Genomic DNA, 15075 nt, shown 5'->3' with positions numbered 1-15075 from the left:
GACAGTTCTTAGATGGTGCTCCATGAGTGGTTAAACAGCCTCAGATTTTTTTCTTTTTAGTATGTAATGATAGACCAGGCAGTGTAGACTATTGAACATAATATTTCGACTCTAGTTTTTTCCCCATCATCTTCCTTCCTATTTCAATCCTTTTACCTCTTCTGCTAAACCTGATTAACTCATAAGGAGATAAAATAAGAAAAGCCCTTTCACACAGTGATTGCAATTGTGTATTCATATTGTTTGTTCTTTGTGCCTCTGATAGATCTTGGACAGTCCATTTTTTATACTACTACATGTTTGCTACCTTTTCTCAATGATGACATCTTGAGTACTTTGCCGTACACAATGATCTCTACTTTAGCTACATTCCCACCGTTTCTGCACAAAGATATCATAGAGTATCTCAGCACATCATTCTTGCCCATGGCAATATGTAAGTAAATTTGGTTAATTTGTATTTGCGTGTAAGTAAATCTGGCTTCACTTGTGAAGGAAAATAGCATATTCTGCTTTGGAGGGTTGATTTTTAGAATACCCAAAGAGCTATGAATGCATGAGATGAATTGGCCAAAGGATTCAAAAGTATTTATTTATTTATAAAATTTATTGGGTACCCATCTTATCATAAGGTGCCTCTGGGTGATATACATTCATAAAAATATGTGTACATTAAAACATAAATAAATTAAAGCCAAAGTTTAAAATCTAAAGACATGTGGGGTGGGCAGGGAGGTGGAATGTGGGGAGGTAGGATCCGTTGTTAATCAATCACCTTCAGTGTGCTGTTCCCCCATTGGGGCCCAAGATCAACTGGCAGAGCCTGGTCTTTAGGCCTTTACGAAAGGATAGGAGGGTTGGGGCCAACCTCACTTGGAGGGCAAGATGTTACAGTGGGCAGGAGCAACAGCAGAGAAGGCCCTCCTCCTGGACCCTGAATTCAAGAGTATTCCTTGTACTTCTTAGCTTCCAGCTTTTATTTTTAATAATTAAGGACTGTAGATGGATGATTCTAGGCAAACAGAAAATTGTTTCCCTACAATCCTATTTAAGGCCTTCTAAATCTCTTAAAGCTATGTACATCCCCATGGGCATTCCACTATTTCTACATGCCACTGGATTGGGCCTATTTTGCACTGATATGCAAAATCCTCTTTCAAGAAAATAAAACTCAGAAAAGACAATATATTTAGGATTAATATAAGGTTTAATCAATAAGGAATCTGGTAGCCATTCCCAAAACAATCAACAAATTCAGTCTGCCCTTCTCTCAAAAAAGAAATTAATATCAAAAGAACAGGAGAAAACAAACCAAAACTTTCATACCCTAATTTGTCTAAATAGATATTTCTCATTTGAAGGTAGATTACTTGCCAACATTTTGGCATTGTTACTTTAGTCTTTTTTCCAATGTATCTTATTAAACAGATTTCTGACATTTTTTTCCCCTTGAGGTTTACAGTATTCATACCGGGTTGCTTGCTGCAAAACAGTTTTCATGTTAACACTTTAGGAATTGGGAGCCCAATCTGATTGCTGTGAACAGTTTCTTTGATGCCCAATGGATACTTTTCCATTTTAAAAAGATTTTTCATTAAAAAAAAATAAGGTGGCTTACATTAAATTTCAGTTGCATTCCCAGAGGTTCCATTAATATTGGAAAATACAGGGTAATTCCAATGCTTGTTTGGAAGTATGCAAAAAGCGTGATCGGAAAACCCGCTCACAACAACAAAGCCAGTACCCTACACCTCCCCATCAGTATTTATAGAGAGATGGCAGCTCCGATCATGCTTTCCTCGCACAAGCACAAAGCCAAAGACACCAGCCTGAAGATGATGAGTGAGACCTCGTCGAAACGTCGCCAAGATACTCTCAATCTTACACGGGAAAAGACCCGAATACACCAAAACTTGCCCATACACACACACACACACACACACACACACACACACACACGTGTATATATATATATATATATATATAATACTTAAAAATATATATAATACTTTTGTAGTCAGGGTTTTTTCCTGTGTAGATCAAGTTGTTAAATGGCCATAGTGGGATGATATCTCAAATCATCACTTTCAGGCTTGTCAGACATTTTGTGTTGTCAACAAATGGCCATTTAACAACTTGATCTACATAGGAAAAAAACCCTGACTATAAAAGTATTATACATTTGAACCTATGAATTAAAAGAATATATATATATATACACACATATACATATACATATACATACATATACATATACATATACATATACATATACATATACATATACATATATATACACATATACACATAAACACACATACATACACATGTGTATACATACATATATAACAAAAGGAAGAGACAGCTGCGATCTCACATTGCTCCTGGAAGCACGAAGCCGAGAACACCAGCCTGAAGATGACGAATGAGACTTCGTCGAAACGTCGCCAAGACACTTCCAATTTTACGTGGGAGAAGACCCGAATAACCAAAGACCTACATACAAACACCCGCGAAAACCTGAGAAAACATATATATATATATATACACACATACTGCAAAAGACCCCTCACATAAGCCTGATGATGGCAGATGAGATTCTGTCGAAACGTCGCTTCTACCCTTTTGGGGATATGTTCACAATTACACGGGAAGAAACCCAAAATATTAACTGTACACACACACACACACACACACACACACACACACACACACACACACACATATATGTTGTATAGTAAATATCAGCTTCACATAACAAAAGAATAACAATTTTTATCCAAGTGACAATAATGTAGGGAGAATAAAGTGGGAGTAGAAAAGGATGCTATAAAAATAAGCAGACTTTAAAATTGGGTGGGAATATCAAGAGTGAAGTTGAGAAAGAGAAAGCCAAAGAATTTGTATTGCTAGTATTGTCGGCAGGTATCCTATTTTCCTGAGAAGGATCTTCTATCTAAAGTCGGGGTTCCCAACCAGGGTACTTGCACCCCCCACTAAGTGCAGGATGGAATTTCCGGGGAGGGGGGGTACAACAAAGATAGTTTGTGTCCCTTGCGAGATGGAATTTCAGACAAAGAGTACCTTGTGTCCTTAGTGATGAATCACAAGTCACAATTTCTTTTATAGGGAGTTCAAACATTAATCAAATATTTCCTTGGGATGTGGGGTATAGAAAAGATTGGGAACCATTGCTAAATGTTTGTTCGAGGATAGAAATTCTGTTCAGTTCCACTCTGGTTTAGAGAAAGAAATGTAAGAAGAAAAATCTCAGGTTTGAAGTTGCCTTTTCCATCTTTGTAGTAACTTCAGTCACTATGGCCTAAACATGATTTTTAAAAACTGTATCTATTTTCTAAAAAGTACAGAATCGATTCAAAAATGAATATTTGTTTAATTGCTGCTATTTATTTTTGGCTACTTCCATCTATTGGTGGACATAGCATTGTCCAGTTCAGATGCAGAAGTAGCATACCATTGTTAGAATGTATATCTTCACATTTTAAAAAAACTGAAAATATTTTCAGAAATCAGCTTTCCTATGATATTATATATGTGTAGATTGCGATATCTAAAAGCTGAAATGGTTCTTTGACATTTTAAAGAAGTAACTGGAACATTTGTGAGTACTTTTCTCCAATTAGTTTTATTTTATTTTCATGGTATGGATTCTTCATTGGTTTAATTGAAGAGTCATGCGTGTACCTTTCTCCTAGTTAAGCAAAGAAAAATCTCCAGGTTTTAAAGTATTTCAAGCATTTTAGAATTCCAGTTTGAGCTACAATATATATGTGTAATAGGTAGAACTGTGTTCCTGTATCAAAGAAGTAACTTTAGCACCATGGTCTTATCCTGGGAGGGAGATGGGTGGTTCCAAAATTAATAAATTAAAGGAATGGACATATAAAGAAGGGAAATCAGCAAAAACCAGCCAGACAACTTTACCAACATAGTTGAAGGGCTAGAGATTAATGTTCTGTGCGGAAGGGGCACAGAGCAAAGTATCTTGCAAAGTCTTCTGAATACTGCTAATTTTTTATTTTAATTCACTACAGCTTCTGTCATGTTTGTTAAGTTGAAAAAAAATGAGATCTCTATAAGCATTTCATTTTGGGAGTAACAATATGCTCTGACAAAGTATTCAAAATAAGACCCAAACTTCTTGCAGGTCCTGGCAACAAGATTTAAATTGTGCGACATATTTTATAGCCAGACTCAATTGTGACTGATCTTGAGCTGAACAAAATGGACTCTGCTGGGCACTTGAATATGAGATAACAACAAAGTGCCAGATCTATTGGATAGTTGAGGAAATAATGTTGAAAGAAAACACATTACTTCTTAAAAAAACAGTACAAACTGTTTTTTTAAAAAATGTATGTGGACATCCAAGTTATCAGAAATCGAGCATAATTTTAAAATATTGTATCTTTATTGAATAAAGGAGAGGCAGGGAAAATGAATTTAAAGAACAGGTAGTCCTTGACTTACACAGTTCATTTAGTGACCATTCAAAGTTACAATAGTACCGAAAAAAGTGACTTACAACCGTTTGTCATACTTAGGACCATTGCAGCATCCCCTTGGTCGTTCTGATGCTTGGAACTAGTTCATATTTATGATGGTCTTGGAGTGTCTTGGGATCGTATAATCACTTTTTGGGACCTTCTGACAAGCAAAGTCAATGGAAAAGCTAGATTCACTTAACAGCCATGTTAGTAACTTAAAACTGCAGTGATTCACTTAACAACTGTGGCAAGAAAGGTTATAAAATGAGGCAAAACCCCGCTTAACAAATGTCTTCCTTAGCAACAGAAATTTTGGGCTCGATTGTGGTTGTAAGTTGAGGACTATCTGTATGTATGCCTCTGTACCAGGAGGCATTGACCATAGTAAACCGAGTGCGCCATGTGGAAGAACTCTCCAGAGAGACATGAAAAGAAATAAGAATCTTGAACATTCCTCTAGCAAACACTATGTTTAAGGGAAGAGCTATTTTCTCTGCAATCCATGATAACAATTCTACTATTCCGCAGAGTAAAAGGAGAATTAGAAGAGATGCTTCTATTGGGGCAATTGAAACAATAATTAAACCAACAAACTGACATCCATATTCACTCCCCAAGAAAAGTGATTTTCATTGCTTGATTAAGATGGAGTGAACCCAGATACAAAGAAAATGAAAACAATTTTTTGAAAGACCTATAATTCCACTGCTGTCATTCTTCAATGACAAGTGGGATATTGTGATACTAATAACAATGGAATTGGGAGAGTATTTCTTTAAGATCCTAAAGGTAAGCTGAAGCCAGTAGCCTATTCTTCCAAAATATTCATGGATCCAGAAAAATTGCCTGATTTCAGAAACAGGCAAAGACCGTAAGCCTTGTCTCTGCAGGTATATGTAGTAGTTACTGTAACTATAGTTAATTCTATTTCATCTAAGGCAGTTTATGTGCAACAAAGATGAGGAAACTGATCTGCTACCCATTCCGATATACCTAAGCCACATAGTTGATTGTGGCTTATTGTAGAAGTCAGATCATTGCCTATCAGTCATTTAACATCACCAAGCAACAAAAGTCTGTACATTGTTGATAATGAGGTTCAGAAAACGTGGAAAAGGCATATCAAGGGCAAATGTTGACATTGTTCTACCCAGCCAGGTATGAGAATACTATCTTGTTGACTAAGCTATTATTTGATAGGAGTTTGAGAATAATCTTGGACTGCCCTGCAGGCTTGAAGAAGACTCTCTTGGGTCAATAGTATTGGCATTTTCTCATTTGTGCCTAACCACATCAAAGTCATATCCTGGCATCTTTTTTCAGTTGTGCCCTCATGATTTTACCTTCATCCCACAAGTGACAGACCTAAGTTGTCCTTGTTTGTACCAATTGCCCTCTTTATGCTGTTTAAGGGATGCTGTTTAAGGGAAAACTGAAATTATATAAAGTTTATTAGGTTTGTCAGCTTGGAGGAAAATCAGGTGATGGCAGCAAACTAAAATGGGCAGGCTAAAAATTGCAAATAGGGACAATAGATTTCATGTTGGTATAGTTTTCTGTCAGCTCAAGAATGAATGGCTAGTGCTAATTCAGCAATGTTGAAAGGCCTTCTGTATGCCACAATAAAATGGGAGAAATCAGATATATAAATAAAGGAGACCATTTGAATAATAGAGGAACAACAGAGAAAGATATTACAGGTAGTCCTCGACTTACGATCACAATTGAGCCCAAAATTTCTATTGGTAAGTGAGATATTAGTTAAATGAATTTTGCCCTATTTTATGACTTTTCTTGCCACAGTTGTTAAGTGAATCACTGCAGTTGATAAGTTAATAACCTGGTTGTTAAGTGAATCTGGCTTCCCTGTTGACTTTGCCTGTCAAAAAGTTGCAAAAGATGATCCTATGACCTTGGGACGCAGCAACGGTCATAAGTATGAAACAGTTGCCAACATCTGAATTTTAATCACATGATCATGGGGATGCTACAAATGTTGTAATGGTGAAAAATGGTCATAAATCACTTTTTTCATTGCCCTTGTCACTTTGAATGGTCACTAAATGAACTGTTGTAAATTGAGGACTACCTGTAAGGTAGTCTGTGAGATACCTGTAAGATAAGGTATTAATTCCATATTTGAATGAACCGCTTATGATATTAATGAGACAATTTATATTGCTAACTGCTAATATTTTCTCTTGTTTTCTTTGAAGTGGGCTCTTCAAGGAGAGAAGGGGTACCGGCTCATGTTAATCTTTCTGCATCTTCAATGCTAATGATCGCAATGCAGTATACGACCAATCCTGGTATGTACTAGCTGCCATGGCTGTTTCTTGTAGGAGCAGAACTATTTGAGAGTGCTTTTAATCCCTCTCTACTGTGTGCTTATTTTTAAAAGGAATTGAAAATGGCTTTTTTAACATATCTAAGCCTAGTGCCTGAAGTAGCTATTTTGGTGCTAATTAATTTCACAATGATGCAAAGGTACATTTAAAGATCTGGAAACAGGATCTTAAGCTCTATTTTAACACCAGGAAATGGGACAGGTTTTTTTAAAGAAATCACAATTTCTTTAGTGATAATTGTTAACAACTCATATTAAATTTAGATTAAAAGGTGTTGATTGCTTCATATTTCACATTTGGTAAAGTTCGTAATGATAAGGCCTGCTTGGAAAGTAGCTCCTGTAGAAGGGACAGGCAATGCCATTACACAATGGTTAGCAACAAAACATTCAGACTGTAGCAAGGTCTGCTATGGTAAAATAATGCTTGGTTGTTTTGGAAATGGCCTGCTTTATTTGTTCTCCGTTTATTGTCGGGGATACACTAAAATCTTTGGGGGGATTCAGGTTGCTAGCTTTTATTCTAATTGGATAGTGATTATCCAATCTGACCTTTGAAATCTCTCAAGCTATTTGATTTGCCAGAAAGTTAGTAATTAAACAATAAATACAATATTTGTCATTTAATGAGATTTGCTTCTGTTTGCCTCTTCTTTCCCAGTGTATCACTGTCAATTACTGGAATGTCTTATGAAACACAAACAGGAAGTATGGAAAGTAAGTTTGGGACCAGATGGCTTTTATGGAAACAGTACTGTATGGTGATTAATAAGTTAGTAACTTTGAATTACTAAATCATTTTGAAACTACACTTCTAATTCCTTTCCTGAAGTTACAAAATACAGATCCATTGTAGAATGCCATAAATTTATGCATGTAAATTTATGCATGTATTTCCCCTGTTTTAGGCTTTCCGCTGAAATTCTAGGTAAACATAAACAGAAATATGGAGAAGAAACATTGATCCAGTTTTTTAAAAGAACCATGTATGCTACGAGCAAGCTTCTCTTCCATCTGCTGTCTCTTCACCCACCATTGCCTGTCTATCTCTGGGCTTTTCCCCATGGTTCTTTCTGACCATTTGGACTCACTTGTTCTCACAGTATTAGTGGATTACAGATACTCCATCAGTTTATCACCAGCTCTATTGTGGTCATATGAATCTGCAGCAAACTTAGCCCTTGAAGAATTTCTTGGCAGTCCATTCCACCATTAATGGGAACTCCTGCCTTAGACCTACCTTCTGCCTCCTTTGCCTTAGCATTAATTGGGTAACATTTTTTCCCAGCCAACCCGTATTCCTGGAACTTAACAGAGATGTTGGGTCCTTTAGCCTGGCTTTTTGATGGATCATTTCTTTCTTATTTGTTCAGTTTTTCAGGTTCAATACATTTCTCCTACTTTGTGGAATGTTGCTTGTGGCATAGAAAGAGTTGTACCCGCTTGAATTAGAATAATAACAAGCACTACTATGTTAGCAGAAAATGTTTGGGGAAAAACTGATATGGATTTTTACATGTAAAGTTTGTGAGCAAAGTTCTGGAACTCTAAACAAATTCATGGACTGATTTGGAGACACCTTGCTCCTTAGATCTAAGTTTCTATTCCCCTGTGGTGGTGGTATATAAGCATGAAAACAATAACAATAGATTCAAAACGGAAGTAGTCAGTGAATGGATTTCTATAGGTAGATCAGAGTAGAGTTTTGGTAATATCAGTGGTAATTAATTTTATTTAAATCTTTGGGGGATGGAGTATTCTCAGGAAAGAGACAACATTGCAATTGTGTACATGACTATTTAATGAAATAAGTTCTATGTACCAAGCAGTATGTAGCGTACTGTACAGGATTTCAATGCTGTGCATGTCTACTCAACTCATATGTGCCACTGAGTTCAGTGAGGTTTATTCCTTAGTCTAACTGCCTCCAAGTCTTGGGAAGGATCATTGAATTGCTAATTGTTTTCACTTTTCTATTACTTGTGTCTCACTGCATCTGTAAAGGCTGCCCTTGCCTGAATTTAAATGTGTTGCACCCTCTGACTTCCTCTAGGATTTGCTATATGTAATAGCATATGGTCCATCTCAAGTAAAGCCACCTGCAGTCCAAATGCTTTTCCACTACTGGCCCAACTTAAAACCTCCCGGGGCAATAAGTGAATATCGAGGACTACAGTATACGGGTAACTGAGATCATCAAACTATGCATTAACGCTAATACAATTTATTGGCAGAAGTTATCAATAATGTCACTGAGATATAGCTGGTTTTTTTAAAGCATTGACTCCTCTGTATAAAATGTTCATCACCCTGTAATGAGCTCTGGATTAGAACCTTTGAAATTGAAAAATGGGGAAAATAGAGACAATTTTCTAACTTCCTAATTAGGAAAGCAGTTCTAGTTGTTTCCAAACCAGAAAAGCAGTTAAATGCTGTCAAAAAGTAGGCTGTAAGTTCTTCTATAAGCACATGATGTTTAACCTAATGATGCATGGGAAAAAGATTGAACTGACAATTGAACTCAGTCTGTTACTACATAGTTCTGCATTTTAAAGCTAGAATGTTTTTCCCTAGCTTTAAAATGTAGAACTATGTACTAACAGACTGAGTTGTCGTGTCAGGGTTCCAATGCAAAAGATGGCTTCCAGGCCTGAGATGGCACTTGATGTTCTGATGATAGATTTATTATGAATTTCCATTTTTACTCTGACTACTTTAATTCTGTGATGAATTATGTATCCATCGGATTGCAAAAATAATTAACATGGATGTGTGAACCAGGCCTTAAAAATACTTCATACTGTGATTTTGTAAAGATATGCAGAATGATATCTTTACTTTACTTCACATTTAACATTTAAGAAAATGTTTTATAGATATGTTCCATCTAAATTCCAACCCCAATAATTTAATCTCTGGATTCTCAGAGTTCTTTTTTATAAACAGCCTGGCATATTTTAAATGGCATTATTGGATGCTGAATCTTAATTAATAATTCAATACATTATTTTATTATGCTTCACTGTATTTGCCAGAGCTAGGCTAACATCACATTGTTAAATGTAAACAAGAGCCTTGGTAGTACTAGGGTTTAAGGCACCCTGTTATTAAGCTGCTTAAGACCAGCTGCCTGCAATTACTGCAGGGTTCGAATCTCGCCAAGGCTCAAGGTTGACTCAGCCTTCCATCCTTTCTAAGGTAGGTGAAATGAGGACCCAGTTTGTGGGGGCAATAAGCTGACTTTGTATAAATATACAAAAGGATGAAGGCTATTGCTGAGCACATTGTAAGCCGCCCTGAGTCTTCGGAGAAGGGCGGCATATAAATCAAATTAAAAATAATAATAATAATAATAATTGAGGCATGAAACAGAGACATTATCAGCTGAAATTCCTTCAGACGATATTGATGGTTTCATACAATGCTAAATTTTACCTGTATTTAGCTTTTAGTAAACCTGTGCAACTTTATCCATGATGGTTTTATTTTTCAGCATGGAATCCCATTCATTGTCAGCACATTGAATGCCATAATGCAATTAACAAGCCAGCTGTGAAGGTAATAAACACTTCTGTATCCTGTAAAACATGCCCTGTGAGTAACCATTTCAGCCTTATCCCAGCTTTTTATGGCACATTAGAAACAGAATGGAAGATCATTGTCTATCATTCAAATTATGGTATTGCCAAATATATGGGTAATCCCATTATAAAATTCCTGATAAATCCCTCTTTTTTATAAAGAGATTGTGAAAGTGATTCTTTTGTTCAAGACCATTTTTTGTTCACAAAAATTCTATAAATAGTTCTGTAGGGACAACACAACTTTAGTGATCACAGTTGGAATTAACAACCTTGTACTATACTTGTACGCTAAGTAGTATTGTTTTTCCTCACAAAGACACTTATGTCCTTTGCACACCATGTCCTTTACACACATCCAAATAAGAACCAGAAGTCTAATGAGAATGCAGAAAAGCATGACCAAAGAAAGAAAATCCCAAACTACTTTTGCTATAGAACTGGAGTTTTAAAAAACAGTAACAAGAGCTGTGGTGGTATAGTGGCTAGAATGCAGTATTGCAGGCTAATTTTGTCAACTGCCAGCAGTTCAATCCTGTCCAGTTCAAGGTTGACTCAGCCTTCCATCCTTTCGAAGTCAGTAAAATGAGGGGCCAGATTATTGGGGGCAATAGCCTGACATTGTAAACTGATTAGAGAGGGCTGTAAAGTACTATGAAGTGATATATAAATCTAAGTGCTAATGCTAGTATTATTGCTAACTATAAATCCAACACTCCATTTTGGATAGAGTAATGGGTATAATTTATTCAAAGTTACACTGGTTATGAAAAGTAAATCCATATTTCTCTACTGCAGTTTTGTTTTGTGGTCTTTAGTATCTGAATGCTTGTGATGCTGATGACAAGAGTTATATGTCTGATGCTTATGAACTGATATTTTAACTTTTGAGCCAAATTTTAATGCAAAGCTAAAAATAAGATTTTATGATAATCAGAGTAGAATTACTCTATCCAAATTTTACAGATGGAATCCTTATGGTAAATATTGTTCCCACCTGTAATCCTAGTATGTAAATGCTAAATATTTTGTGAATAGGAGAAGAATTCAACCCATAGATTCTAGTTTGAGTAACACACCACTATAAGGAGTAAGGAATGATAAATTTCATACATCACACTTAACTGTGATTTTATTAATTATGTTTTATTGACCCACAATTGGCTGGGAATGCAGACATTAAATGAAGCTATGAACCATCCTTTACAAAGACACATGGAATGTGTTAAATAGACTACATTGTAGCATATTGGCATAATGTGCTATGCAACTCAGACTGGCAAGCAAAGTCATATTCTCTTTTGATAGTTTAACTAACAGTATGCTCTTTTTATCCCCTCAGACCAGTTTTATTTGCATATTAGTTTGCTTGCTGAATCTCAAAATGTGCCAGACTACCTTATTACAAATTATGACATTCTTTCTTAATATCTTCTTTACTGAATCAGTGCTGCAAAATATATCAAACAAGCATTAAAAAAAAATAATGATATAACCCATTTGTGCCATCGTCAGTCATCATAAGTACCCTAATCCTTTTTCCATATTCAAGCACTAAGGTAAAAAGGAAATACAGGACCTATAATGTTAATTTCTTTCATTCAAAATATACCTGTCCTCTAATGAGGCTTCATGTAGGGATGGTGCTTTTGGGGAATGAAAAACTAATTCCATGCTTCCTGTGTATTTCAGATGTGCGTAGACCCTTCTTTATCTGTGGCTTTGGGTGATAAACCACCCCCTCTCTATCTTTGTGAAGAATGCAGCCAAAGGATTGCAGGGTGGGTAAATCAAGAAATGCACATGCGTGCATGCACGCGCGTGCGCGCGTGCGCACGTGCACACACACACACACACACAAACAGAGAGAGAGAGAAAACTGGAGATAAACTTAAGAGACACTTCTTTTAAAAAGTTGTGTCAAACTTTGGAGCCTGATTAAGTTAAAGTGACACTGAACTGGAAAGCAAGCAGGAAAAAACAACTACTTAATTTACAGGTCTGTGCAAATGCAACAGTTTGATTTTCTAAGTAGAATAAAAAATTACATTTGCTTTATTAAGTCACACAGTCCATTTGACACTGCAGGCAATATGTTATGAATAAAAACAGGGCAGGGAGTAGTGTCCATGTCCTGACTGCAATTAAGCAAAAAGAATTAAGATTCAAAGATACAAGGAGGTAAAGATGTAGGATAGAAGGAGTCGGGATTTTCCAAGCATTTAAAGAAAAATTGTCCTGCTGGATTCCTCTATATGATATAGTTGGCTAGACTATTTTTGATCTCAGTCTTTAGTAAAATCTATATACTACTACAACTCTTATGTCTAACTTTTAACTGGGTGAAACAGTGTATCATGGGCAACAATTTTTGTACCAAGATACCTCACATGGGCTAACTTTGAGAATGTGTCCAAAATCAAGGACCCAGGACTCATGTGAGGTAGACATTTGGCAAATTTGTGGTTGCTTCAGTGCTGCCATGCTATCACATGGATCTGTAGCAGAGATGGGAAACCCGTATGACCAAAGTCATATATTGTCTTTGACCTAAGTTCAAGCATCAATTATCTACGACTGTTTATAGCATCTCTGAAAATAAATCCAACCATCATTCAGCTGGTTGTAACAGTACATGAAGGTGGGCTTTATTGGTGGCTAAGTGGCATTAGAAGTTTTTTTTGGAACACTGACAACAGGTGGATCAGAAGGTGTGACTTCGGGCTGCTACTTTATCATTGTTTTAGCATTATAATGATGCCACTTGCAAAGGATTACTAAAAAGTGTTTTAATTTTATAAAAGTCACCTTTGTGTCGAAATAATCCTTGCTTTAAATCAAAAGCAAAAATAATTATTTTGGAAAGAAGACCAAGCTTTATACAGGGATGAGGTATTTGACACTTAGAGCTACTTATTCTCTTTTTTAGTATTTTATCTTTTTGTCAAATAGGTTTTATTTCTCTGTATATTTTGGTATCTTCTAAATTAGAGTGTTTTTTGTAACATAAAAAAAAATAGGCAGGCAGACTTGGAATAAATGAATGACAAAGAGGCTAAAGTTGTCCAGCTGCCAGCTGCCGTTTTAGAAGTAAAAATAAAGCTTGGATCCTAATTAGGTATCTGGGAGCTCTTCCCTTCATGTATGTTTAATGGAGGTTCCATTAATTGGGGAATTAATTTTAGGCAATGTCTCCCATAAAGGCTTCTCTCTCTCTTCATTCTCCCAGGCGTGTGAAACAGCTTTTCAGAAGTGTAAGATTAGCAGAAATAGAAGAACTAATTGGTGGAAGACTTCCAATCTCTCCCCTTCAACTTGTAGAAATACCTGCAGGAATTCTTCTCAGAGAATTCTTAAGAACTTAGCCCACATACATAATCATTATATTCAAAATATGGCTGTTTCATTGAAGGGATAGATGACATCACAGTCCATTCTAATTCTTTTTCTTTTTTCTTTTAAGGGATCACAGTGAATGGTTGGTTGATGTTCTTTTACCACAAGGTAAGACTGAATTTAACACGAGAGAAAGTAATATTCATAGTATGGATATAGTAATATTTATAAAATAATGGACTTGTGAAATGCTACAAGGATATTCAAAGGGCATTCATAGCTGGATGGAAGGTCTTTTTGCATGTACAAAATCTCAGGTTCAGTTTCTTCTTTTTTCAGCTCAACAGTCAAATAGTGGTGAAAACAATTTCATCATTATTAGAATTTAAGAGCATTATCATAATCTTCCGTGTAGGCAAGCCTGGGGTAAATGGACATACAATCTGAAATAAAATAGTTTTCTAGGTTACTATTTCAGGGTTATTCTTTAAGAGGTGATATGAATGTTATTCTCAAAGTGATTAATTCTTATTCTTGCAAATCTAAGACCCTTTCTCTCATTAAACAGAATCTGAACTTAGTCAGATCTGAAATAGACTCAATATAACCCATAGATTTTGAGTAGCTTTCTTTTAACTATGATTACATTTGGATTCATGATGTTTAATAGGATATAATGCCCATTGGTTTTAGGGCTAATGACACTGTGAACCATCACAATATATCTGACTTTTAATCAGATAGAAGGATGTTGGATTGGACAACCCGTGGCACTCTAGATGTTGCTGTACTGTAACTCCCAGAATCCCTCACAATTATTCCAACGGTTGAGAAATGAAGCAACATTTGCACATCCTGTGTTTGCTGAAAAAAAAAGGGGAGGGGAATCCCTGCTTCAGACCTTCCAATTGATAAATGGATGTCCAAGATGATACAAACACACATTGGGGAGCCTTAACACTCCTTTATATGTACCTGTAGATAGTTATGGAAAGGGCTGAAAGGGTTGTTGTTGTTTTTTTACATATCTCTGCTATTTATCTGTGTTTATTGATGGTGGGTTCAGGGATTTGCTGTTAAATTCAGGGGGGAAATAAGCAATTTTTTGGTTCTGAACTTTCAATGAAACTGAATTGCCTGTCTTTGTTAATGAGGATTGTGAAGGGAATAGCAAGCCCAGGTAGTCTTTGATTTATAACCATTTATTATCAACCATTTGAAATTACAACTGTACTGAAAAACAACTGAAAAAAAAGATTTATGACTGGTCCTTGCACTTATGACCATTGCAGCACACAGTGAA

At 36.0% G+C, this 15075-nt stretch overlaps 1 protein-coding gene across 22 annotated transcripts in view; it reads left to right on the top strand.

Annotated features, from left to right (window-relative positions):
- Positions 1-15075, top strand: part of UNC79 (unc-79 subunit of NALCN channel complex) — a 133127-nt gene that overhangs the window by 18126 nt on the left and 99926 nt on the right. For all 22 annotated transcript variants that reach the window (XM_034418381.3, XM_087872713.1, XM_087872696.1 and 19 more), the window contains 7 exons: positions 266-436; positions 6725-6817; positions 7517-7572; positions 8909-9038; positions 10349-10413; positions 12129-12217; positions 13900-13940. In XM_034418381.3, the coding sequence (XP_034274272.1) occupies positions 266-436; positions 6725-6817; positions 7517-7572; positions 8909-9038; positions 10349-10413; positions 12129-12217; positions 13900-13940 (645 nt within the window). The remainder of the gene's footprint in view (positions 1-265; positions 437-6724; positions 6818-7516; positions 7573-8908; positions 9039-10348; positions 10414-12128; positions 12218-13899; positions 13941-15075) is intronic.

The sequence above is a fragment of the Pantherophis guttatus genome, chromosome 1, assembly GCF_059756535.1.
Source record: "Pantherophis guttatus breed Tessera chromosome 1, ASM5975653v1, whole genome shotgun sequence".
Taxonomy (NCBI): Eukaryota; Metazoa; Chordata; class Lepidosauria; order Squamata; family Colubridae; genus Pantherophis; species Pantherophis guttatus.
The sequence above is the reverse complement of the archived record's forward strand: the minus strand, read 5'-3'. Positions and strand labels throughout refer to the sequence as shown.